The 27,657-nt window shown below is 38.2% G+C and overlaps 1 protein-coding gene across 1 annotated transcript in view; it reads left to right on the plus strand.

The window, feature by feature from the left end:
- Positions 1-640: 640 nt before the first annotated feature.
- The window catches only part of ntrk2a (neurotrophic tyrosine kinase, receptor, type 2a), a gene marked incomplete at its 3' end in the record, with an annotated part of 83,054 nt that continues 56,037 nt past the window's right edge, over positions 641-27,657 (plus strand). The window contains exons 1-12 of the mRNA XM_079251911.1: positions 641-1,149; positions 3,469-3,543; positions 4,838-4,909; positions 5,446-5,514; positions 6,539-6,687; positions 13,457-13,590; positions 13,991-14,123; positions 14,623-14,694; positions 14,829-15,056; positions 15,232-15,261; positions 18,179-18,222; positions 18,482-18,581. Coding sequence (XP_079108037.1) covers positions 896-1,149; positions 3,469-3,543; positions 4,838-4,909; positions 5,446-5,514; positions 6,539-6,687; positions 13,457-13,590; positions 13,991-14,123; positions 14,623-14,694; positions 14,829-15,056; positions 15,232-15,261; positions 18,179-18,222; positions 18,482-18,581 — 1,360 coding nt within the window. The 5' untranslated portion in view covers positions 641-895. The remainder of the gene's footprint in view (positions 1,150-3,468; positions 3,544-4,837; positions 4,910-5,445; positions 5,515-6,538; positions 6,688-13,456; positions 13,591-13,990; positions 14,124-14,622; positions 14,695-14,828; positions 15,057-15,231; positions 15,262-18,178; positions 18,223-18,481; positions 18,582-27,657) is intronic.

Consider the following 27,657-nt stretch of genomic DNA (forward strand, 5'->3'; position numbering starts at 1 on the left):
TCATCATTTTAAGCATGGTGTTGATGAGAATGGTTATGACAATTTGAGCCTCAACATTTCATTCATGGTTTAAAGGCAGCAACCAGATAAATGATGTAACCTCTTCAAGGCAAAAAATTTCCACCCCTGTCAGATAAGGAAGGACACTAACACTCCGTTAAGAACTCAAGGCAAGGCCAGCCTGTCAAAGCACGTTCAAGCCTCGTTGGCACAAATATTAGTCTACAGTTGCTGGTAGATGATTGTCCCACCAAAATATCACCAATCTACCCAACTCTGTTGAAAGCACAGAATTTGCTGATATGTCTTATGAGCTGCACCTGAACCCGAATTCCTCCAGAACTTTATGAGAGCAGATCAGTGATGATCTTTTTCCTCTTCCACTCTCCCTTCTTGTCAGTGCAACCTTTATCCCTGTGAGCCGCACATTTTGTCAACCAACCCACCCAGCAGCAGCACCAGCATCCTACAATTATCATGCACACACAGAGAACATTGTGTTGAGGCTCCAGTCAGTGACATCTGAGGGAGAGAGAGAGAGAGAGAGAGAGAGAGAGAGAGAGAGAGAGAGAGAGATCCTCCTTAGCACAAACCGCCTCTGAGGCAGAGATTTTGACTGACTGTATGACGGGGGGGCTTCAGGAGGGTGCGAACAGCGGGGACAACGGCGCGCGCTCCGAGTGTGTTTTCTTATCTTTCTTGCTGTCTTGTATTTGAACCTGGAAAGGCAGCCAGTGTTTTTTGTAGCTTCGCAACGTCGCGTGCATTCACTTCCACATCGGATATTGCTTTACCTCTCATCTCCTTGACTGGCTTTACTGGAGCTGATTCCAGCCAACCTGGGCCGGGCCGTGGGGCTGTTCCGCGAGCCTTCCAGCTGAAGTTGGCACCCAAGATGAGCGCCTTGAGACCCGGGAGCTGGCTTCTCTCCTCACTAGGGAGATGGTCTGGGTCGTGGCGGTGCTTCTGGTGGTGGATTGTGGCAGTCAGCGTGACAGTGTACTCGGGAAATCCGTGGATGTCCGCGGAGGCATGTCCAATGTCTTGTTCCTGCAGCAGCAGCAGGATATCTTGCGTGGACCCGGAGCCGGGTATCAGTAGTTTCCCCGTCCTGCAGAGCTATGCAGACACGGAGAACATCACCGATATGTGAGTAGGCGATCTCACATGAGCATGGCATTGCAAAGGATTGCTTGTTGAAATCAAACATAATGAAATAATCAAACCCGCATATATATTTATAGTGAGTACGTTTCTTTTTAACATTTCAAAGAGACATTCTGCATCCTGATGTGTGGAGCTGATAGAGAGTGAGGAAAGATCCAGAAAGAATGCATATTTTATTCATTCTTTGCAGCCAGAGTTAGCCACATTTATCATTTTTCAAAGCGCCTCTTTTCAGAATCCCAAAGAAAAAAGAGCGATCGGCATAGTTCGGCTCAGAGGAGCATCATGCCTAACCTACATTGCATAACACAATCATTGCCATTATGTGGTACTTCTGTCTTAACATCAGCTTGGACACCTTAGTTAAAAATGAAAAGCAAGCTGATATATTTAAATTTATAATTTATACCAAAATATTAGGGGAATAAAGCTCGATCTGTGTGGTTGCGCGTGCACACGCGTGGGTATCCTCCTTGCGTTCCTGTGCGTAACCGCGTAAGCTCTCATCAGACACTACTGTCCAAATATTAGCACAGACACTTCCCAAGATGGCTTGTGTGAGTTAGTTTGAATGAACCGGGAGACAATCTGTGCTCAAGGAAAATCAAGACCCTTTCTTGCTGCGGTCAACTCATTTCTCGCTCTTAAAGAACGAATAATCTTTCAGGACGGCAAGTGGTCACTCAAGATAATACAAATGTCAACTTATATTGCACACACACACACACACACACACACACACACACACACACACACACACACACACACACACACACACACACACACACACACCTCGGCTCTTTCCCCGTTTACATCAGATAGGACGTCATTTGGCCCAAAAGCTCAGACACGTTTTTGGCTGACAGAAATGGAAGAGGAGATTAAAAATTATTTCAGCTGTGACATTTGCGCTGGCAAAGTTAATCGACCTTGTTGATAGCGACTTTTGTCAGAGATAAACAGCGTTTATCGTCGGCCTTGGAGAAGCCTTGGAAACTGTTTTAAAAGAGGCAGCAGTCCGCAGAAAAGCATCCATCGAGTGCTGCACTGTAAACAGACAAATTACCGATGAGAAGTCAAGTCTAATTCCCAACGACCTTGTGAAAAAACTGAGGGGATTGGTTATCTTGTCTCCTGCTTCATTTAATTTCTGAATGTTTTTCTCACACCTGAATTCTGATTTCAAGACTGAATCAGAATTCAGCGGGGTTTATTATGAGAGATAAAAAGCCAAACAGGCTGACACAGTGCAGAATCAGAGCTGAGTCAAACATTTTTCCGTCCATATATATATATATATATATATTAAAAAGAGAAATCAGAATCTAGTTACAACTTTTAGTGTCACCAGCTTATTTCAGTGGTCAAGCCTGCATATTTTTTTTTGAGTTATCAGTATTTCTACATTAAAGTCTCTTAATTTATAAATATGTAACTGCTAGCAGTAATTTACTCATTGTGTATGTTTCATTCTTGTAAATTGAATGAAATGTAAATACTGTTTTCCATTGTTGTTTCTATTTTATTTTATTTTTTAAATATTGTGTTTGTCTTTGAATAGAAACAAAAAACATGAACTTTAAATTTAAGTTCAGGTAAATCCAAGCACTTATTTCAATATGATGGCATACATCTGATGGACAATGAGAGGGGAGAGACTAATGTTTTCTCCCTCACTAACCGAGAATGCTGCATGATATTTGATGAGATACAGTGTGATACTACTGAGCTCGCAGGATATCCTGCCAGACATATGTGATTTAAGATGTAATTATAGTTGAATAAACTCAGAACACAGAAATTTGGAGGAATGATAGGAAAATGTCCTTGTATGTGTTGAGAAATGTAAACATGTAATAAGAACAAGCGTTTGCGCCACACAAAAAGTTCTGGAGTGGTTCTATACAACGTGTTCCTCCAATAGAAGAATCTTCTCCTCTCTCCTAGCCTTTTGCTGAGCTTTAAATGTTCTCAGACAGCGAATCCAAAACTGGAATATTTGAGAATATATACTGCTTTCCACATGTTCATGCAGTTCTTTTCAGTCACATGGGAGTTAATAACAATTATCTCCTCATAGCCTTCCAACACAAATAGGTGCTTCGCCAAAGTCCTGAGGCTAAAGAAGCTGGAAGTGTTCCTCTTTTCTTCTTTTGAAAAACACAATCTGTATAGCTACAGCTCTTCATGGGTCATTCAGAAATATATTCATGGGCTTTCATCTTTATGTTTTCTGGACATTCTGATGTTTCCTTCTGTTAAGAAATGAGCCTACTGACAGAGTCTTGTATCTCCCGACAGTTACATTGCAAACCAGAGCAGCTTTTCCTCCATCAATGACAAAGACCTGCAAATCTACAAGAACCTCAGGAACTTGTGAGTGTTTTAATGGCTTGAATTACTAGAAAAATGACCTCGGACAAACACTGAGCTTCTGTCAGTGTATTAAAACAAATCCATGTGAAGTTTTTGTTTTGTTTATGACCGAAATAGAGAAGTAGTATTTTTAAATTAAGAAAGTATAGTTTTACTTATTTAGCTTATTGTAATTTGGAAAGTATAAACTACTGTAATTTCCAGGTTCTAGAAAACACCTGAAAGTAAGCCTCACCTTCACCAAGCATGCAGCAGCTCTATTTTCTTCATCAACATCGATCACCTTTAACTTGAAGGTTACTTCAAATGCATGTTTTTCATTTGGTTGTGTGGAAGTAAAAAAAACTATACATTAGTTGCATCATTGTTTAAGCCACAGGAGTCAAATTGTGTAAAAAAACCCACAATTTTTACTGTAGCGATATAACTAAATTTCAATATTACTTTTCCCTTGTGTCCAATCTTATTAATAAAAAATGATTTTCTTAAAATAAGTACTTCTCTTGCAGTGTGAAAAACCTTTTATGTGGTCATTTCCTGCTTTTGCTACAAGTTTCTAACTGTGGCTCAGCTAGTGGCAGCAAAACTCTAAATCCACAAAAAGATAAGTGAATGAATGGTTCCCATTTGTGTCTGCACACTCTTTGCATTGTGAACCATTTATAAAACAAACAAACAACAAACAAGCTGCAACTCATTTGGTACTGCTGCATATTTTGAACATATCTTTGTTCAGCGGTTAACACGTACCAAATCCAGCAAACCACCTTCATGTCAGATGAAATTTTCTCTCTCCCTTATGGAGCAAACTTCCTCTGAGCTTCTGATTTAGGTAACGCTCGGAAATAGTTTCTAGAAATCGTAAATGTGCCATATTCTTATTTGCCTTTCTATGGTTCCAGAGAGGCTGTTACCTCATTTTAATTTTATCGGCATCATTTGTTTAAACATCAGCCTGACAAAAAACCAGTTGAACCAATGATTGTGTTTTTGTGTGTTTTTTTCCCCAGGATTTACATGCTGATCTAACATTAAAGAAGCAAAAATATAGTTATGACACTTTCTGAATGACGTCGAAAGCATTTTTATCAAGTTGTTGTTGATCTACGTATGCTATGGTAGGAATGAGAGCTGTGCTGGGGTACGTCCTGCTGCAGGATATGTTAGCTGTTCAGAAATAACTAAAAAAGGCTTCTCTGAAACCTGATGTCCGACTGTTGTCATTGTGGATTGTTTTGACGTTAATGCTGCAATGTTGATGAAGACTGATTGTACTGTTGTGTTATTCTGTCAGAACGGTGACCAACAGCAGGCTAATACACATATCAAAGCTGGCCTTTGAAAGCAACATTAAGCTACAATACCTGTGAGTCGATTTTTTTTTCTGTTGTCATAACAATGACTGTAAACATTATTGTTTTTTTTATATGTATATATACTTCTTAACTTTTTCACCTCAATTTGGAAAAAAAAAATCCCTTAAGCAATATCAGTATTAAAAACTGTACTATAGCACTGATTTAATTCATGTGGTGTACAGTAACTGCTGAAACTGAGCACATTTTCATTGTTAAATGCATAAGACTTATTTATACCATCACTACATTAGAAAGAAAAATCCTGTTATGGTTGAGAGACTACGGTAATGGAGAATTGGATACATTTCAGGCTAACAAGTTTGGTATTGATTGTTAAATCTTGGTAAAGTATGAAGATTTTTTTAAATTTTGAAGCTAATAATTATTAAATCGAGGCACTCTTCTGCAGGAAATATACTCAATGAATAAAATCTTACTGATGTATTAAATAAAGATGTGATTTTAGATGTTGTAGGAATAACACAATACTTTTTGTGGTGACATGAATCTGATCGTATTCCTAAATGCTCAATTTCATTTTCAGGAATTTGAAAGATAACAACCTGTCATCCCTGTCCCGGACGATATTCAGACATCTCAACCTCTCGTATCTGTGAGTCCAGATGTTATGTACAGGTTTATTTTATCTTTGTAGTTTAATTTAAAAAAAATAAAGAAGAGAAAGGCTTTCGTCCAAATTTTGATTTATGAAATAAATGATATCCAACTACATTTGTAAAGTAAAAACATGACTTTTAGCAGTGTTCAATCACTTATAGTTCTTCCTTAATGTTGTCTTAAAGGAACTGTTTTATGCTTGGAGGAATATTATTTGCTTTTTACAGAGAGCTAGATGGGAAAACTGATACCATTTTCACATTTTAATTTAAATTATGTCCACAAGAAATGCCAAGCTTGAGTCCATAGGGCAGATAAATTCCTATTACATATTAGGATAGCGCTACAACCTGGTGAACTTATATATTTTTGTATACATTGAGTTATGTCTGATTAGCTAAGCCCTGAAAGTAGAAGATGATGAGACTTGTAAGCAACTTAAGTGAGTCAAGAAGGTTTTTGTCTTTGACCTGGAACTAGTTTACATAAACTGGTACATGACATTTTGCACCCCTTTGGGCTTGTTTATCATAAATAACAAAAAAATAATTTTCCTTTTAGTGACCTTTTCAGATGTTTTGTCTTTGGGATTATACTCCAGTAAAACTAACACACATTTGGCCGGTGGCTTGTATTATACTTACAGACAGCTAAAACAGCACCACCTTATTTTTCTGGTCTTTGACGTGTTAAGTCTTAGTTGTTGAATTATTTATTTAAGGTGCTTCAGTGATTCTTAATTCCAGTCCTCAGGACCCCCTGCCCTGCATGTTTTAGACATGTTCCTCCTCCTGAGGCAGATTATTGAACTTCCTCATCAAGTTCTTTGCAGCCTGTTAACAAGCGCTGTATTTCATTCAGGTGTGTGAAGGTAGGATTGTCTTTAAAACATGCACGTCCTGAGGACTGGAATTGAGAAACACGGTTCTAAAACAAGGACCGGAAAGCTTTGTCTCTTGCTCAGCCACTCATTGCTCCTTACAGTTCATTATTCTACACATGTGTGTGCGTGCATCTAGGATCCTGTCAGGGAACCCTCTGCAATGCTCCTGTGAAAACATGTGGATCAAACTGTGGTTAGGAGAGGAAGCAGACATTCAGGATTTGCGCTGTTTTGAGGATGGAGGAGCACGTAAGCTGCTGTCACAACTGACACTGCCTAACTGTGGTAAGGGCACACAAGCACATGCACACAGACACAGAAATACGTACAAGGAGCCTGGAAAAGCAACAACAAAAAACAAGTACAGAGCATTGATGCATCTGTAGGAAATAAAGCTGTGCTAATAATTTAATCCACAAATATTTTTTCAAATACTTAATGCTTAAAATGATTCAGTTTGTTTTTGTACTTTGACACATCTGTTTGCGAGTCTATAATTTTATGTTTACACAGATGCACTAATGAATGGAGGACATGCAGTTTGAGATTGTTACTGTAAAACAATTGTGATAAGTGTTCTGTCAGTTCCCATGGGTCATGGAGGATAAATGGGTAGAGAAGGAAGGCTCGCTGTAAGTATTATAAGTGCACAAAGAATGCAGTTCATGCACTGACAGCAGTCACTGCAGTAATCAGTTATTCATACCTGCTGGAGGTATACAAGTTTCCACAGGCTGTGCTTAGCTTAGCCTGCATATTCTCATGTCTCTGTGCACCATGCAGCTCAGGCAGCCACATAGTCTCACACATGAACAAGCACACAAATGCCCAAATGAAAGAAATGCTCACGAAGAACCCTGCTTCATGAGAGTTATCTTAAAAATTGAGCTTGGTGTCTTATGTGTCACTGAAATGTCCTAAACGCTGAAGAGGCTGATATTTCTTTGTGCACAGATTTTCTCACTTGATGCATAGTTTGGCTTTGAATAGGAGGCGGTATAAATCTGTGACATGGACATTGCAGTATAGTCTGTCTGTGTGTGTCTGTGTGTGGTGAGGGTGAGGCATCTTATAGACTGGTTACATCCATCAGAGACAATTAGCTTGTTAGGATATAAGGTTACAAGACATCATTTTGTGGAGGCAGCAAGAAATGTTGGGATTGGATTTGGATGGATGGTATTTTGTAATTCAACACATAAATGAGTCTTAAATATGCTAAAAATGAAGAATTAATTGGAATAAAGAGCATCTGCAAAATGTCCTAAAGCACCAGGTAAATGGAAAGATGTACAGAAATACTCACCAACAACAATAATCACAGCGTCTGCCCAAAGACAGACTTTTCCCACCTAGAATTATGTACAAGCCCATTTTCAGTTTTATCCATAAGTTTGCTGTCACTTCAGGGCAGATTTTTACACACTAGATGCCTTTCATCTCCATCTAAAAGAAAATATTTATCAAGCCTAAATATATAAATGGCTGCAGTTAATTGACACTTTATTCCTCTCTTCTATTTATACACTGCATTTATTTTTCATGAATCTTCTATTTTGCACTCTAATCTATTCATAAGCGAGGTCAAATTACAGCTTGACCTGTCTCGGAAAGTCTGAGAAGGCTCTGTTCTTAGTCTCTGGGTTTTGTTGGCTTTTAACAGCGTGTGCGAATCTGGCTGAGACTGATCTTTAATAATAATTTAGAGTTTGAGCTTGATCAAAGTACACAAAAGAAAATCATTCCACCCTTTCATGGTGTGCAGTAAAAACAGCTTTATAAGCCTTAAACAGCTATAAGTACTCAACTCTAATCTGCTTATTAGCATAATAAACAAAAATATTCATTTTAAAGGATTTTGCCATGTAATTGACAGAGTAAATGATGTGCTCAGAAGTAGCTTGGGGCAAAGCAGGACTCAGGACACAGGCGGTGAGTTAGCTTTGAGGAAGCTTGCAATGTCATTGATAACTCCTATTGATCTGTCCCCTCTGCCTCCCCTCCATTAGCAGAGGTTATTTTTGGCATTAACACAGTTACAGCAGGCCCCCTGGAGAGGTGGGCCGGGGACCCCCTGTTGAAGTGACATATGAGTGGGAGGGCATGGTGGGGCAGCACAGGGATGCCAAATGATGCCCAAGGGCTAACAGTGATACACCAGAAGACCTCTTAGTCTGGCCAAACCGCTTGCCGTCAAGTCTCATCTGTATTTCTCATTTCCCATCTGTCTGTCTGATTTGTGTGTGTTCTTCTGTCTGTGAGTCTGAATGTTTCTGAGCGACATTTGAAGGGAGGCACAAAGCAGAGGAAATGCCCAGTGAAGCCCTGGGGCTGACACTGATCTCTCTATCCGTTATTGTTGTCAGACTGTGAAGTTCCACACAAAAAAAGCTTGATTAGCAGACGGCTTTTACTGCTGACCAGAACAATTCTTCACCCAGAACTGCTCCACTGATTTTAATGTACTTCCACTTTTCCAATACAAATTAGTCGACTAGGTGACTCAGGAAAAAATTAAACTAAAAACTAGACCAAAAGATAAAGCATAAACATCAAAACAGGTTACTCTGCAAGATGGACTTTTAAAACTATTCCTTGAAAAGCAGGAAATTTCATCTAGCTCTTTATCTAAAAAATATCCTTTAGAAATGTTATCCCTCTTAAGACTGTTATAGACATTTATTGATAAAGGATTTTATTGTAGTGTTTTTTCTACCAACAATTGGGACTGCTGACTGTCCTATAAGGTCATGCAACTGACATTTAATCCTGAAAACCTTGCAGGGGTTTAGTTTATGTATGCTACTTAAAATCATTTATAGCTGACGTTATGATGTAAAACAAAAAAAGGAAGGGATAGACAGTCGTTTTCTTTGTGTTTTTTCTTTGTGTGACAGTCTAATCTTTAAGAAAAAATCAGCAATTTCGCTAAATCTGGTCATCTTTCTTCCTTATCTTCTGAGTTTTTTCTGAATCCCTCCTACAGGCAGCTGCATTGTTGTATGTACACAGCAGAGCAATGCAGTTTCAAATGAATGGAATAAAGAATTCACACATCACTAGTTTTGTGTGACTCGAGTACAATTTGGTCAGAATCTCCTCCTCTCTCTCCACTCTGCTGCTTGCTGCTGCCTGCACTCAGAAATCACTATTCGTGATGAAGCGGAGGTATATAAGAAAAGCAAAAACATCCATGGATGTACCTATTGTGACTGATAACAAGTTGAAAACAATGACACATTCAACAATCATGCTTAAAGGTTGCTGAGGCAGATGGTGTGGAGGTTTCAATCCATAAGATGCTTTCCTTTTGAATATGAGTTGTGAGCAGTTATTCAGAGTCGCATCACCTGGATGTACCTGCACGTACGCTGTACTTGTAATTCACAGCAGATGTTGAGGACAAACTCTCAGCGATTAAAGGCAAACTGGTTTATAAGAGTAAAAGATCACTGAGAGTGACCAATACTTATGGGGGGTGTTTACTGAACCCCAGGATCAGTTTAAGAACTAGTTTGTCTCCTACCATTGTGGACAAATGTTTGGGAAAATATGGCAAAAACTGACACTTTGAAATGTTTAGTAACAAAATCTGTCCTGTCACTACTTTCAGGAATTGTCATGCCACCTATGTTGTGTACTGACTGGAGTGTATGAGTGATGGTTTCTATGTAGGCCTGACCAAAAGAAGGTTGTGAGATTCAGTGGCTGAACATACAGTAGGTATGCTATCCGGTCTAGGAACTTGGACTACCCTGTGGCCAAACACTATATGGAAGCTTAACAAGGTAGTGATAAAACTCTGAGTAGAAGGTAACGAAGCTATTCGCTCTGATGCCAGGGGCGGGGACAAAATAATACACGACAAACAAAGAGATACATATTGGATTTATAGCCTTACTGACACCACACATACTGGTCTGAATGATGACTTTCATCTTACACAATACGTATAGTTTTATTCTCTCACATTTCCATCATATGCTCCAATTAAATCCATATATTGTTTTTGGATTCTTGTGCTCCTCTATGCACATTCATAGGTGAAGTTTCACAGACTGTCAGAGGACCATTTTTCTGTATTCACTCATTTTATTATAAAACAATAAATTGCTGTGACAGACTGTCTACCTGTTCATGGTTTATCCAACAGACTAAAGCTTCCTGATGATGAATGGATGAAACAACAGAAAAATAAATTACAAAAAATTCCAAATTAGTGTCACCTTTTATTTCCACTTTTTTATTATTTCTTCTTTATATTTACTTTTTCTTGAAAAATATATTCTAGTCATTTTATTATTTACTGTTAGAGGTTAAGTAAAACATTTCATAAAACCCAGAGCAATTAGCCTCTTTAAAGAGCAATTAAGATTAATTTAATTTGGACAACTGAATTTGTACACGTATCGTACAACTGCTGCCACAACATAATTTCTTTGTATGAAGAATATATGTCAGATCATTTGATCTCTTGCACAACAAACCACAAAGAGGCAGACATAGCAACTTTGGTTGGCTGAAAGATGAACAATTACTGGCCAATTAAAACGCCAATTAGCGTGAAGTACTCAGACACCACAGACACAAAACGCATCCCAAAGAAAACAATAGGAAGGGTGAGGTGGGTAAAGGTCAAATGTTGTAGTCTCAGTTTAAGTGTATATAGTAATTTAGATCAATACTTTAGGTCATCTGTGAACAAAGCCAAAGTAAACACAAACACAGTGATTTAAAAAGTATACAATATTCAATGCACATTGATGTTACATTTTTCAGTTTTATATGATATTTTATATGCTATATTTTATATTGTACTTTTCTAACATTTGGTCTATTTTCTACATAAAGTTTTGCTTTAAATATTTCTTTATGAGAAAAACATTCAATTCTGTTTTTACTTGTTCACTTGTTTACTTGTTCATTTTCCTGGAATTAGAGCCGTATTATGGTTTAACCCTTAAAAAGCAAGATAAAATGCAGAATTTAGCCAGTCAGATCCAGCCACCCAATGCCTTGGTGTGACACAAGACAAGAACTACACAGTCTGACTGCAGCTGAAAAAATATTAGAAAGCTGGTGTGAAAACCTTTTTCATTCTGTCAGAACGTTGGCAGAAACCCAAATCTGCAGGAAGAGCAGGTTATCTGTACGAACAATACATAGCAAAATTCACATCATGGATCTGGTGAAAATCAAGTTTATAATATTGTGAAAATGCTTTTTGTAATATTCATTTACTTGCAAGAAAATATATCATAAGAAATAAATACAACTTTACCACATTGGTTAACATCTTTTTGGAGATATAAGACAGATAACATTTTAGACAGATGACAATAAAGTCACACAAGCAGCAAAATAACAACTAGAAGCATGCAGAGTTCCAGACTTCCACCAAGCTACTGTAATTGTTTTGTCTTTTGCCAATAATTGTGGGCATTATTACCTCTGCCAAAGATAATTTTGCCATTAGAGCTTCTAACTAAAAAATGATGCCTACAATCACTGGCATAATAATGACTTGGCGGAAGTCTGCGCTTTCTGGGTGCTTCTAGTTTTTGAGTTAGAAGCTCAAATGGAAAAATGATTAATATCTCCTTAGAGTAAAGTACCCAGTAAGATTCCTGGATCTGGATCACCCCAAACTCTAATTACTTGTTTTTTTTATTTAATTTCTGAGATTTCCTGAAAATTTGATCAAAATCTGCCTGTAACCTTTGACCTAAAAGACCTACAGACAAACCAAAGCTTACAACTGCTTACAACTGGCTGCACAGGGGCTGCATTGCAGGCCAAACGCTGAAGAACATAATACTGAAACTGCATCTAGACTAATATTAAGTCACAGACAGCTAATATGCTAATGACAAAAAATTCCTCTTTAGTTCCACTTGTTGATTTTCTATACATCCAAGCAGTGAGAGGATTATTACTACAGAGGTACTTTGACTGCCAAAGCTTTGACCATAAATGACATTTGAATAATTTTCTGCGGAGCAATGGGTCACAATTATAGTGTTTAAACTAAACTGTTCGCAGGATTTTATTCTAACTTTCAAAGATCATTGGAGTGGGAAGTGTGAAGGTGTGTGTCTGTTTGTGTGTGCTTTGACATGCAGCAGAAAGCTGATTAAGTGAGAGCCTGTTAAGATATGTGAATTTGATATGGTAGATGGCTTACCACCACTGAAATGACTGTTTTTTTTCCACTGTGTCTCACAGTGATTGAGTGGGTTGCCGTAGTGATAAGTGGGTTGCCCTGGAGATAAGTATTCTGCCGATGGACAGGTTGGAAGAGAGGGGATGAGTTGGAGAGGAGAGGGTTGATAAGAAATCGGGCCCGTTTTATCAGCTGTAACTGTTGACTCTTCTTCTCTCTTCTCTTCTCTTTTCTTCTCTTGTCTTCTCTTTTCTTTTCTTTTCTTTTCTTTTCTTCTCTTCTCTTCTCTTCTCTTCTCTTCTCTTCTCTTCTCCTCCAATAATGTTATTAGATGGGGACAATGGTGGCAAGGTTCAGACTAAGTCTGATTGGTCATGCTCAGGTCACCTCTTGGTCAGCTCTGTAGACACACACTGACACACACAAACACACACACACACACACACACACACACACACACACACAGAGTCAGCAGTGTCTTTGCTTTGACAGAGGCTTTAGACTGTGTCCAATCAATTTAGTGCTCGGGCCGCTGAAGACATGCACTGGTAATCAGTGTAGCCATCACTGTGTTTGAACTCTGTCTCTTTGTCTTACTGTTTGATTGGAGCGAGTGTGCAGTAATGGAAGTGAGAGAAAGAGAGTGGGGGAAAGGTAGATTGAATTTGAGGTGTTTCTTTGTGTGCCTTTATTTCACTCTGTGGATGGTGTGTGTTTGCCTGCCTTTCCGCTGTCACTGTTTAGGTTGTTACGTGCCTTGTGTTTCAACTGGTAAAAAACCCGTTTGCCATGAATCCTAAGTTTGCTTACTTCCTTTCTGTCCTCCTTCCTCCTCTCCCTCTCCCTGTCTATGCTGTGTTCTCTTTCTTCCTGCTCTCTGGTTGTATGTAGAGGTTCCTATGGCAACATTGAGCCCAACCAAAGTGACTGCAAAGGAAGGGGAGGACATTATTCTGTCTTGTAAAACCTCTGGCGTACCTTCGCCTTCGTTGAGCTGGGATATGAACCTGGTTACTTACAATCAGGTTAGGCTCCACCAGTCACACACATTTAAAGCTAAATGTAGTGAAACACTTTCTTGTAACCCCTAAATGCAAACGCTTTCATGACATTTACTTATTTCTGTGAGATAAACGCAAAACTAAAATGATTTTCCAAACTTGCAATAAATGGTGTTTAATATATTTTTGTTTTTCCCAAAATCATAGAGGTTATAAAATATTTTTTTGTTGAATTTATTTGAAAGACTTATTGACTCAGTTTAATTTAAATATCGAGGGTCACTGTTTGTGGTGTTTGAATATTTCTAATTCCAGGCTGATGAATATGAATATGCACAAGTGTCATACTATTTTCCACTGACGTGAAACTGAGGGCTTGCTTCACATTACTGCTTATTTTCATTTATTCTGTTTTATCTCACAGATGGTAAATTCAGGCGATTCTTCAAAGCTTCATCTGCACAGCTTGTCATCGAAGGATCACAACCAGAAGATCAGCTGCAAAGCTGAGAACATTGTTGGAGAGAACGAGTCATTTCTTCTGCTGGATATACTTTGTATGTTTACACTCTGGCAAATAGCACTAATTCAGTTTAGATTAAATGCCCATCCAAGCAAAAATACCCTTAAAAACAGATCATTAAAAACTCTAGAAACCACTCTAGTCTTTTAACTCCTTGGTACCAGGTGTCCTGTGGGTGGAATATGAAAAATGAATAAGGATTTTACTCAGTCTCCCTTCCAAGTACTGCACATGTTATACACTACTGGAAAGCTAAGATTATTTTTGAAGCCCTATCATACTCCAGTACCACACAATACCACAACAAAGTGCTCCTGTTAAATCATCACAGGCCCACTGAAAGTTGTCCAGTAAAATAGCTGGTCCACAACAAGTCTTGTTTCCCAAAAAAAAAAAAAAATTTGAGTGAAATTTGAAGGATTTTAAAGGGTTTCTCACTGTTTTCAAAACGCTTTGCTGGTTTAGATTTCTGCTTTTGTCTTGGAATATCACACACTTTCTGTAAAACTCAAAACTCTCTGCTCTACACTCAGTTCCACCAAAAATCACGAAGTTGAGCGACGCAATCTCGGACCATCACTGGTGCATCCCTTTCAGTGTAGAAGGTGTGAGACACTTCCACATACACTAATCACACTAATCTCTTTGATGTTACTTTTGGATTTTCGGAAATCTCAGTGTAAAATGTCTTCCCTAAATTGTAGCAGTGACCCTGCAAACAGAATCTCTCTCTTTCTAGGAAACCCAAAACCAGTGTTTCAGTGGTTTCATAATGGTAAGAAGGTTCCAGAAGGGGATTTCATCATGACTAAGATCCACGACTACACAGACAGAGAATTTCATGGCTGCCTACAACTGGACAGTCCCACACACCTCAACAACGGGCAGTACATGCTTTTGGTCACAAATGAGTATGGGTCCGATCAAAAGGAGGTGGACGCTCACTTCATGCACAAACCCTGGGATGGTGAGGAGTATAAATGTGACAAATAAATGTTACTAGACAGAACTTTTGAGGCAGAACTAAAACTGAGGAAGATAATTATTCAGTGAGAAATTTAACTACTGTCGTTGTCATATAATCATTCTTTAATTCATTTTCAAATAAAGTTTCTAAAAAACTTTTTTGTTCTTGTCCCAAGATGCAGAAGGAACTGAATCTAGCTATTATGGTAAGTGACCTTTTTCTTTTTTATATCAAATGTAAATCTGCTAAATGAAATACATTCAGCTTGAATTTGTATTCTGTTCATCGTCTGTGTTTTTAAACACGTTTTATGTTTAATTTTGTCTCTATCTGTTCAAACAAATTACATTTTAGAAATTTTTCTCTTTCTTCTTCTTTCTGTCAAGTTCCAGAGGGTGCGTTATATACCAACACAACAGTGCAGCGCTTTTACATACAGATATTATTTTCTTTCAGATGTTGTGCATGTTGAATATGTGTTTTCTGTTGACTTCTGTCCTGTGTGTTGTGTTTATGAGATGATTGTGTCTTTGAAACAAGTTTACAGAACAGGCATGGCTGAGGTTATTAGTTGTAAAGAGCTGCATGTTAAAAATGTGAGTGAAAAAGGTTTTTATCTGGACATAATATGTCTCTGTCTGTATTTTCCTCCAACGCACCATCCTACTGGCAGAGCTAGCGACAGGTACAGTGACATCTTTACTTTGCTCCTTCTCTTATTCACAAGCAACCCAGCTTTATGGGCTTTGCAGAACTGTTTTAGTTTATTCTGACCACAATGTCAGACTTTTTTTTTTTTTTTTTTGCCATATACAGTTTACAATATGAGTGAAAGTATTTTTTCTGAAAAATGAAAAAAAGGAATGATTAAGTTTAATTCAGTTTTATTTGTATAGCATCAGTTCACAACCACGTCATCACAGGACACTTTACAGACACATCAATTCAAGATAATTCATAATAAATAGCCTAGCTAAGAAAAAACAACAGATTCCATAGAATCTTGACTTTGATGAAGGGCTTCATCCTGAGCATGCATGAGGCGACAGTGGAAAGGAAAACAGCAGAAGCTGGCTCAGGGAGGCAGCCATCTGCTATAGTTACTATAGTTACTCTTATTGTTACTCTCGTTACTGAATAGTTACTTAGATTTAAAAAGAATTTAATTAAGCAGTCCATTTCATTTTAAAAGCAAAACATTCAAAAGAAATGACAATCTTTTTGCCAGCTGTGAGAGACTTTATTATCTGTAGTTTATTAATTCACCTCTACAGTTTGGTTGATTTTGGGTCATTTCAGCTGACTAATTTTTGGGGATGAGAACATTTCCAGTATTGTACAAAGTCAGCAATCTCTCTCTATCATGCTTGGTGCTTGGCGCAGCTGATGGCTGTCATCCTTGGCTCCTTTGGCGCAGTATGGTCATGTGATGCTCTGGCTTGGGCCTGTGTGTGGTCATCTCTGGACTGGCTGAGATTTGTGCCTAGAGTGGCTTCTGGTCTTCAGGGTCTTGAGGAACCCTGGTTTGCTTCTGATCTTTGCAGTGGCCAGTTGCATTTGCACAATCACACTCATCACTTATCACCTCTCATTATTGATATTTTCACAGTCACTAACCTGCATGTTGATACAGTCACTGTGTTGTCCTGTAGGCTAAAGCACCAATAACTACAGTTACGTTTAAGTGTTTTTTTATGTGTTGGGGATATTTTTGCTATTGTGAGACACGATTTTTTTCCCCTGCTGTCTGTATCTTTTTAGCTGCTCTCAGTTGTTGTCACTTTTTTCTTTTTTGGCAAATGCCTTAGGTAGTTTTGTGTTTCTTGACAGGTGTAGAGCAGGATGTTTGTTTTTGTTTTTGATTTAACAACTGATGCTGTTGTTTTTTTTCTGATGGATGTTTGTGTAATTTTTCCTCTCTTCACACTCTTTTTCTCCTCTGTTTATTCTCCCCTTTCTTTTGCACCAACCCACCTTGTCAGGTTCAGCATTAATATGTAAATTCAGCAATAAAATAAGGCTGTGTTTACACGACGACACTGAACAAGTAAAATGCAAAAGTTTTATGAAGATTTGGCCTCTTGGTAAAAGATGCAAACGTTTGAGAAGTGAAGTGGCTCCAGGGTGCAATTTTTTAAATTGTAAGGCAAACCCTGTCAGTGTAAATATGAAATGGAATTCTTTAGCGACGTTGTGCCATCTCACATCTGTGCACTCAGTTCCTGTTTACATGTGATAGCTTGACAGTAATATTGACATACCTCCATGTTTGGTTTGTGCTTCAGAATCTTTTAAACCTTTTTTGGTTTCCTAAAGCAAACCTGCTTTTATACCTGTGCAACATTTATGCCGTCAGCAAAGACACATAGATGACGTGCCCAAGACAATAAACCTTTATATAAGTGGTTATTATGTCCTGAGGTCTGATGAGGATGTAGTGTACATATGGGGTGCAAACTTTCATTACACACTGACCTGGCATACACATCTCATCGTTTTCGGTCCTTTTTGCATTCAATGGGAAAAATGTGAGATTTTGAATAGAAACATTCATGTGTAAACAGGGAAGAAGTAACAAAAAAAATGCCTCTTAAGCATCAAGAAGAGCCTTGTAGCAACTAAGTTCTTCTTAGCAAAGCATATTTGTTCCACACAAGCAGCCAGACCGCAATTCTGCTTGCTGAATTATCCTATTTTTAATTTTTATTATTTTCAATCATCCTGTCCAGGATGATTAAAAAACAAAACAAAACATAACAGACAAACAATAGAGACAACAACAAAACATTTATCTCATTTACACACACACACACACACACACACACACACACACACACACACACACACACACACACACACACACACACACACACACACACATGCACGCACAAAGTCTTTTAAAATGGTGAAACTTGAACTGCTATTTAGGACACTGAAAAAAATCCAAAGCCTGCCATGCGTTATGGTTGGCAACCAACGGCTGGACAGTTGCATTTTTATGGGTCAGATAACTGATATATTATGTAGTCCTACTCAAACAAAAAAAGTTTGTAATAAATAGAATAAATGGCAATGGAGAGCAAATCACTTTTCAACTGGCTTTGTTCTGTTTATTCCCACAGCATCCGACACCCCTCCTGTGATCCCACCTGAGGATGGAGTTGCTGTAAGTCATCTATTGATTTTTATCCATGGTCTTTGTTTGCCTTTGCTTGCCTCTGTGTGTTTTTTTTTTTTTTACTGCTGGTCCACCTTTCATAAAACATAAGCAGAATCTTTCTTAAAGAACCCAACATTATGAAGATCGCAAATCTGTCATTGTCCAAATAAAGACGTGAACATAATCTGAAGACTGTACCTTGAGCCTTTGCATACCTGTTGAGTCTTCACTTGCGCTTTCAGTAGATTGCTCTTTTATTGTACAGGTGTATGTAGTGGTGGGCATTGCTGCTGTGGCCTTCGGTGGTTTCCTTGTTATGCTGGTTATTCTTAAGTTCGGCGGAAACTCCAAGTTTGGCATCAAAGGTAAGACTCCTTACTTTTATTTCAGAAGACTTCCATCTTTGTGGGGGCATGAATTGTTAAGGAAAATGTAGTGGGAGGTGGCTGTTGCTGTTGCTGTCTCTGGGGCATAGATCAAACATGGTTGGCTTCACTGATACATGAAAAACAACATTTAAAGACTTACTTCAAAACACCATCATCAGAAACATTTAATGAAAACTGGAATGAAATACAGAAACATATTTTAAAAATGCATTCCTGATTTTTTTCTGAATCTGTTCAAGAAAATATTTTATCTGAATAATCACACCTGTTTGCATCAGATGCTGATGGAGACGTATGGTGCAGCTCCTATCTTTGATTACAGTTTTGAGGTACAGAAGTTTGATGGTCAGGAACATAGACCAATTTGGATATCAAGGGAAGTAAGTCTCAGTCTGAAATGAGATATCTGATGTGCATGATAACGGTTGTCGACAGGTGCAAACTTGCATCACATACAAAAACATGCTGCATATATGAACAGAAATGCTAGCAGGAAAAGCAGCAAGTACAAAAGAAATCTGCAAAGACATAAACTGTAATGCAACAAAAGAAAAGTAATGAAAATGCAGAAATGAGCTGCAAAGACAGAAAATCACAGTTAATGCAGAAATGCACTGCAAATACAGAGGAGTGCTGCATAAATGAAAACAAATGCAAAAAGAATACTCACACAGCGGAAGTGCTTTGACGTCATCAAAGTTTCTACTATGCTTACGTCAAAATTTTTATCAGCTGATCGTTTATAATACTATACAAGATGTACTGCACAAATCTAAAGAAGTATAGCTAAACAGTACCTTCTCTTCATTTGCTCATGTTGTTCAAATTTCCCAGCAGTATCTTTGTTCTTCTGACTGTTGTCTGTCTTTGGTGAAAGTTCACCACACTTGCAGCACTTCCGTTGTCTGAGTGGATACGCAGCAAATTTTTCATGCAGTTGTTTTAATTTACACAGCACTCCTCTGTATTTGTAGTGCTTTTATTGTATTTGCATCACATTTCTACTTTTGCACCTCATTTCTAAATTTTCAACACTTTTCTGTTTTTGCAGCTTGTTTCTAAATTTTCAACGCTTTTCTGTTTTTGCAGCTTGTTTCTAAATTTACAGCACTCCTGTGTACTTGCAATTTTTCCTGCAAGCATTTCTGTTTGTAAGTGCAGCATGATTTTGTATATAAAGTCCATTTGCACCTGCCAGCCACTGTACAAAATAAAAAAATAATAATACAAACACCTTGATCTCATTTAACTTGCAGATCATCATGTATCATTGAAACAATCTGGTTCTCGTTGAATGTGATTGTTTATTGGTGAATAACATGCATGCATTGTAGCTTCAGCTGAAGTCTTTGGCACACTGATACAAGCCTGGTGTAGTAGCCATTGTTGTAGCACACACACACTAATAGACATTCACTATTTAACATGTTTCCAAACATATATCTAGTGCTATGACTGACTTCTGCAATGGCTACCAGCGTGACTAATCTATACTGACTTACTGGAATAGATTTGACTCAGACACTTGCCTGATGTTTTTCAGTCTTTGTGTACTAACAGTAACATTTTCAAACAGTTTATTTTGTACATGTAGCAAGTCTTTTATGTTAAAACCTGTGTTCAGTTAACAGGAGCTGATAGAAATTGAAAACAGAGAAGTTTAACTTTTGACCAATTTCTTGTGGTATAAGCCATTTGTGTTAAACTGTTGTAGATATTGTAGTGTGCCAAACGCACCTGCATTGAAAAAAATGCAATGTTGAAAACAAAACTACATTTAGAAAACCCATCTATATTTTGAAAACAATTTTATATTTCATAAAACACATTTTCAAATTTGAAAGCAAATTTACATTTTAGGAAAAATAGAAAACAACTGGATAACTGAACAATGTTTTGCTTTTGCCATTTTTGGTAGTTGTCAAAAACATGAGACACGTTCCATGAAGTTCTTGTCTCAAAGCACAGCTTCTGACATCCCGTGTGTAGTTGAAGTACAAATGATTTGTTTGTATAGAAGGTTATGTCATTGTTACCTCACTTCCGCTATTTGAGATGTTCACCTAAGAGCCGTCTTTTGTTAGTTTCTTACAGGATTTGTATTTATGTTCTGCCACTTGCATATTTGTGTGGATTTTTTAAATATAGTTTTCTTTCCTAAATATAATTTTGTTTTCTAATTTGTTGCAGCTTTTTTTATGTAATTGTGCTTTTCACTTCTCAGCCACTTTTTGTAGGAACTGTTTTACGTGTCTCGTCAGCTGTTCAGTTTTGTTTCCGTTCCATTTCGTTGGAAAACCATAGCATATTGAATACTTGAAGATGTGGTTGTGTTTGGAATGATCAACTTTCTGGTACTGTTTGAACAGCTGCCACTAAGTGCAATGAAGTTTCACATTCAGCATAAGAATCAGCAAATAGAAAAGTAAATGCAAATGTAGAGACATACATAATTAATCTCCTAGCAAGTGTATTTGCACATTTCAGTGTTTGAAGCCGAATATTTTGGCTTTCAAAGTGGGATGGAAGACAGAGGGTTTTGGTTGTGTGCTTGTGTATTTATCATGTGGTTTCTTCTTTCTTTTGGAGACATAGATGAGATTTCTCTGAAGTAAATGATCTCTCTAAAAGCTTCTTAACATTAGATATACATATGTGTGTGAGTGTGTGTCTCCTTGCAAGTCTCCGTGCAAGCATTTTTACACGTGCTTGCACTTTCACTCTTGTAGGATGTTAGCTCACGTTACAGTTTCTGTTCCTTTCTGTTTGCTCTCCTTGAGTCTTCATCCTCCTAGATTTTCACTTTCAACCTTTTATTCCTGTCCCATCTTTATCCTCCACACACATCTGGATGTGTTATGCTCTGCAGGTTGGGGGGCTGTGTTTAAAGAAGTAACTGGGAGACTATGTTGTCAACATGAGTATTAGAGGCAGATGAAAGCTTGGGTGTCTGTGACTGGCCCACGGCAGCAGTTGTGCCCACTAAAATGCTGTTTCTTTAAAATTTCTGCAGCTTCTCTCTATGTCAATGACCTGAGTTCTTCTGAACAGGAGAAATAAAACCACAGATGGCAGAACACCACCAGTGCTAATTTAAAACAAACAACACTTTGTAGTGGCAGCATGATTTTCTAAATCATAAGCATGTGCACTCGCATACGCAGACAGTCCCACAGGAATACAGTCAGTGCTGACGATGATGATGAACTTGTGATCACGGAGTGTGAAGAGAGCATGTCAGGCCTTGTGCTTTGTTGAACAGGTGTGCAGTGAAAAAGCACAGTCCACCTCACTGACCCTGCTTGAATTGCTTACTGACTCTTTTTCATCGCTGGAAAAAAGTAATACTGTAGCAGGTTTACATTATTCATTTTCACTGCAATATTCTGCTCCTTGCTCATCAATAACACATGGACGACATTTGGTACAGGTTTCTTCACACAATCTCCTCCCTGCCTCTTTTCCTCACGCAAGATGATTTTAATGTATAAAGTGGTTGCGTGCAATGTTGAGAAGAAAGATAAAATGGGATTTGTTTTTAACGTTTTTGACAGAGACAATGCTGAGAGAATACGTTTCAGCTTAGCATAACTGAAATAGAGGACTTTTTTTTCTTTGTTGTCTTTGTCTCTGAGATGGTAAACTTTTTTAATTCCTTCACCTCAGCTCAACCTGCTGTTGCAAACCTCACGATGAAAATTTAAGTCAGGGGTGTCCAGCTCTGGTCCTCAAGGGCCAGAAATCTTGCAGGTTTTCCATGTATCCTTGATCTAACACACCTGTCTCAAATTAATCAGTCCCTGTACAGAACTTAATTGGCTGTTGGATTCGTTTAATGGAAGCCAGGTGTGTTGGAGCAGGGATACATGGTTAACCTGCAGGACAGCAGCTCCCGAAGACAGACTTCAGACGCCTCTGAATTAAGTTATAGTGAACGATATATCCAGCAGAGTGACAGCAACACAGGCAGATTATTTTTATTTTAATAGCATGAATGAGAATTCATAACATGCTCAGCCTTTAGCTTTGCTTTGCAGCACATACAGTATTAGTTTCTGTTTCTATTGTTCAGTGTTTTCACCTTTCCTAGCTTTACCTGTGCCACAGAAGTCAGTGAAATGAAACCATTTGCAATTATTAAGAAACCTATTTTCCTAAAAAATAATATTTCCGTAGGCTGAAATCCAATTGTTTTACTATTAGAGAGCAGAGAAATACAGTGAACCTAACTTCTTGGCTTTACACTCCTGTTCCATTGTCATTTTTTCTTCTTTGGATTTTGCTGATTTGACAATACACTAGCTTGCAGGTCCAATTCCAAATATAGTTTGCTCCAAACTTCAGCCCTTGTTAAGAGCCATTGTTTTGTTTGATGCCAGCAAAGTCATTGGTGCTGGTTTGAACCATTTTCTAGCAAAGAGCCAGTTTGTGACTGTAAAACCTATAACAACCTGTTGTAAATTACTCACTGACTCCGATTCCATCCCGGAAGTGCCTAAGTTGAAAAGTATCACAAGATAAAATGTTTATATTGCACAGATGTAACAGCATAGGGCAGGAAATGTGTATATACTGTCACTTTAGGGGATTTGAGGCACATTTGGCAACTCATGTTTTTGTTCATTAACTCAAGCTCCTGTTTGTTATATAATTGGTTGTGTTGGCTGCTGTTATTTAGGGCAAAGGCATAAGTTCACTAATAGTGTTGTTAAAACTACGAAAGGGCACCGGGGAGCCATGTTGCGCCTAAGCTTGTTGCATCAACAGCCACAAGCAATGCTTACTAGACTGAATTCTACAGTAGTTGCTTCATCAGTCCAATGCCCTGGAGTGACATGTTATGGGCTTGTTGGAGGACTGCATGTAAATGTGCCTCAGGTGGCTCCATGTTGGTTTAATAATCTTTTTCCTGCGTAGGCAGAGTGCTTTACAAACGGATACAAATTGGCCTTAATTGCTTCTGGGTAAATGTAGTGCTGTCAAACCTGAAGTAAAGCCAGTGGCTTAAAGGTAATAGGATCATTTTTGTATCTGGATTTAAGACTGAAACACTGAACAGAGTAATTTCCTTTACTCTGTTTATTTCTTTGGTTTGGTCAGCATTGTTTAAGATCCAGTTTTCCCCCAATAAGACAAACCTGCCTGATCAACATAACCCCAGAGAAAAAGCTAATCAGGTTTGGACTAACCCTTTATGTGGTCTGCCAGACCAGCAGAGTCTGGACCCAGTGGTCCAGACTCTGCTGGACCACTGGTACACACTAAATGCTGGATTTTCTGTCACAAATTTTGAGTTGTTCGTATTTGTTTGAGGTTAATCTGTTTTAAAGCATTTACAAAAATGTGAATGTATTTGTAATCAGTTTATGTTTTAAGGTAATTACTGTTTTTTTTTTTTTTTTTAATTTTATCTAGATGAATGAGTCTAAATAAAAAATCAAAATCCATTTGTCAAGGTGATATGATTGCAGGCACACATAATAACGGTCAAGGAATTGACACAGGCACACATGATGCTGAAAGAATGAAAGCCCAAAAGTTTAGTCCCTTGGAGACAGATGAAAAGTAATAGCATGGCATTAAAATAAGCACACCTGGAAGCAACAAGTTTCAGAAAATTGCACATAATAATCCTCCCAAACCAAATCCAAACTCCTGAAAGCTCCTGGCTCACAAAGGGAAGATTGAAGCTGCATCTCTTTTGATGCCCTTGAAGCACCTGCAGGAAGGTTTTGTCAACGTTAACCCCAGTTTTGATGCAGCAACAACATAGAAATGTCAAGGGAGAAAAAAGAAGAAAAAAGCAAGTGATTGAAAGGGAATCCGCAAACGTGATAGGAGCAGAAGCGAGAGCCAGATGGAGAAGAAGAAAGGAGTGAATGCTAAAATTGATATTTGACGTTGAGAGAGAGTAGGGAATGTTGACAAAGTGACAAGAGAGATGAGATTAAAAGATGGAGAAGGAAAACACAGTAAGGGTAAAAAGAAGAGGAAAAATAGATAGCTAGAAAGAAAGAGGTGAGAGGAAAAGTTATCTTCTTATCTTCTGTTCACTTATCAATGATTCATCATTAGTGATTCATCAGGTTTCAGTTTTATCCTTGTTTGGGGGAGTTGTACGCCTCCATCTTTCTCTCCACCTCATATGCACACGAAGCTCCTCACTGTCGATCGATTGAAACGACACCATCAAGGTCAGCTGAGCTTCTGGGCCCTAGGCATTACAGAGCATGCTCAGCATAACCACGACTACCTCCTCCTCCTATTCTTTCTTAACTTCCTGCTGAAAAGCAGCATTTTGCCTTCGGCTCTTAAAGTTTTTGATGAGCACTGCTCACCCCAAAACAAAACAAAAGAAGAGTTTTGACCCACAAAACCAGTGGTTAGCTGCTGGTGACCTGTGAGCCAGCCCACCAAGTTAACAGTGATTTAAAAAATATATTGCAAAAGTTATATGTCAATTCACAGAGACATGATGCTGTTTACAGCACTGTTAAAGGAATAGTGTAGCTCCTGGTCGAGTTAGAGTGGAGGAGAGAGTGCCCAACATTTCAGCTGGTTTGACACACATCGCAGGCCTGAGTCAGAGCGGGGGACACTACAGCCGAGAAAGTAAGCTGTAGTGAGTAGTGTAGTGAGTTTATTCACCACTAAGCACTGCCTGCTTAGTGGTGAATAAACAACAGACCGGTTTTCTGGCTGGGTAAAGTGAGGGGAGTTAATCTTGAGGTTAGCGGCTGCTTCACCCAGGAGGAATCAACCGTCTCTACTTCCTGACCTCGCCTGGAGTTTGAAACATGAACGTTTAAGAGATGTTTCTGTCACAGTTTTTACTGATAGTGGAGGCAACAGACTAGAGCAGAAGTTGCTGAACTGCCGAAGAAATGTTGCAGTTCAGAAGCAAAAGACCAGACAGAAAGGCAAGAAAAACTGGTTTTGTTGTTGCTGAACGCTCCTGTGGGCATGGTATTTAGTTCACTTTGTATAGCAACCCACCAAAAAAACGCCGTCATCTCTCACTCTATCCTGATGTCTCCCTGACCCACCTTCATCTATCTGCTTAACAATAAAGGACATTAGAGCCGACAGAACATTCAAATTAAAACAAGAACAGAACGCATGCTTACAAATAATATCTCACACATGTTTTACAGTTTCAACGGGATATTATAGTTTTGCCCGATGAAGATATAATTGTGGCTCTGCCAGCTGGAAAAACATTTGCCTCTGGCCAAATTTAGTTGCCAGCTTTTTCTCTGAATGTTACAGTACTGACAGAAATGTGCCAGTAATGTAGTGGTAATTAAGTTTAATACTTCTCAGATTATTTTTATTCATTGTTAAAATATTTTGTGTTTTAGAAGATCTTTTATTCTAATTCGCTTATCTTTGTTGATTCAAGTTTTAGTCAATATCTTTTAATAGTACTCAGAAATATTTTTAATAGTTTGCTGGCTAGAGAAGTTTAATAATAAAGGCCTCTGTCTTTATACTTTAATTTCCTTTCCAACCATTTTCTCATCATTTGATTTCGAAGAGTTTTCATTATGTGACTGAAAGCAAGGACAAAACAGTTTGTTTGCTGTGTTTTTTTCTTTTAGTTTTAATTTTGCCAATTGTATCCATAAAGAGCAAAGTTAATAATTTGATTTAGTTTTCCTTTCTTTCTTTAAGGCTGGTATTAGTTCTCTCTGTTGCTTAGTGACATCTATTCACAAACTAGATACCAAAACTAAATTGGTTCAACTATATTGAATTGTAGTTATTTTTCTTTTTTTCTTGTAGCATTTATAAAAGTAGAAACAGCTATATTTGCACCTATTTAAATTAATAACTTATAGAGAAGTCTTCTGTGTGCCACATGCAACACAAACATGTTATTTAGCATGAATTAATGAACAGAAAATGAGGCCACTGATTTGCTGCTACTCTGCCATGCATTGCTTGGTCATGTTTTTCAAGGAACTATTAATATGTTTGCAGATTTCAATGTTAAGAGCTGGAGGATGAGACACTTTAATGCCCATGGCAGATCCTGGGGGCAGAAATTGTTTTAAGTGCTTCGAATAAGCAAGCTGCTTTTTTCCAGAGTAAAACATTGCCTGAAGACGTTGTCTGTGCACTTGCCTGACTGATGCTTTTCTTTTTCGTTCCCGCTGTTCTTTATGAGTAAAGTGAAAAGTGCTCACGGAGACACCCTACTGTCGCAAAAGCCAGTACAAAATAGCTGTTAGTGCTTTGGCAGGTGTTTTTATCCGCACTCTGCCATTGAACATGATGCAATGACTGCGCAGGATACAGTTAAGAAACTTTTCAAGTGTGTGGTTGACATCAAAATGAAGACCAAAGAGCAGTACAACCTCGTGGGTTGCAAGGCCAACTTACTGACAGACATTTGCGCTTTTCTTTTGTTTTAGTGATGTTAATGTTTGTCCTCTTCTTAATTCTGGAACTGAGACCAGTTGTGACATGTTGTAAAAGTTATGTAACTTATTCACAAAATGTAAAATTTTAACTATTTTATGAAGAATGAAAATGAACTGGAATTTGGGAAAGCAATATCTGTGCAGACTTACAACCTGAATCCTGGTTGTCAGAACTATCTTGTCCCCAGCTGGACTAACTACACTGATACTTTCATTTTGACTGTCAAATTGAACCTAAAGAAAAGAAAAACATGTCAGCTGTCATCAGAATAAAAAGATTACAGGAAACACGATGCTATCTGCGTCTCGTAATTTCTTTCTTTTATTTTGTAAAAGGACGTGAAATCATGTGTGAAATCCAACAGAGAGAAGATCTGAAAGGCTATGAGAAGTATTTTTAAAAGGGGAAATGCTGATGGTCAAGTGTATCACAGAACTTCAAGAACATCACTGTGGCTTTCTTCTCATTTCTGTTAGGGAGTCCTTTGTGCAGCTGTATATCATTTCCTGTCTGGCATTGGTCAGCCTGACCTTTGCTAGCTGTCACGGCAGTGAAAAATGAGATGACTGAAACTGGGAGTGCTGTGTTGGAATGGGAAATTGTGTATATATACAATTTGAGCATG

The sequence above is a fragment of the Telmatherina bonti genome (genome assembly GCF_933228915.1).
Source record: "Telmatherina bonti genome assembly, chromosome: 13".
In the NCBI taxonomy this organism is placed as follows: domain Eukaryota; kingdom Metazoa; phylum Chordata; class Actinopteri; order Atheriniformes; family Telmatherinidae; genus Telmatherina; species Telmatherina bonti.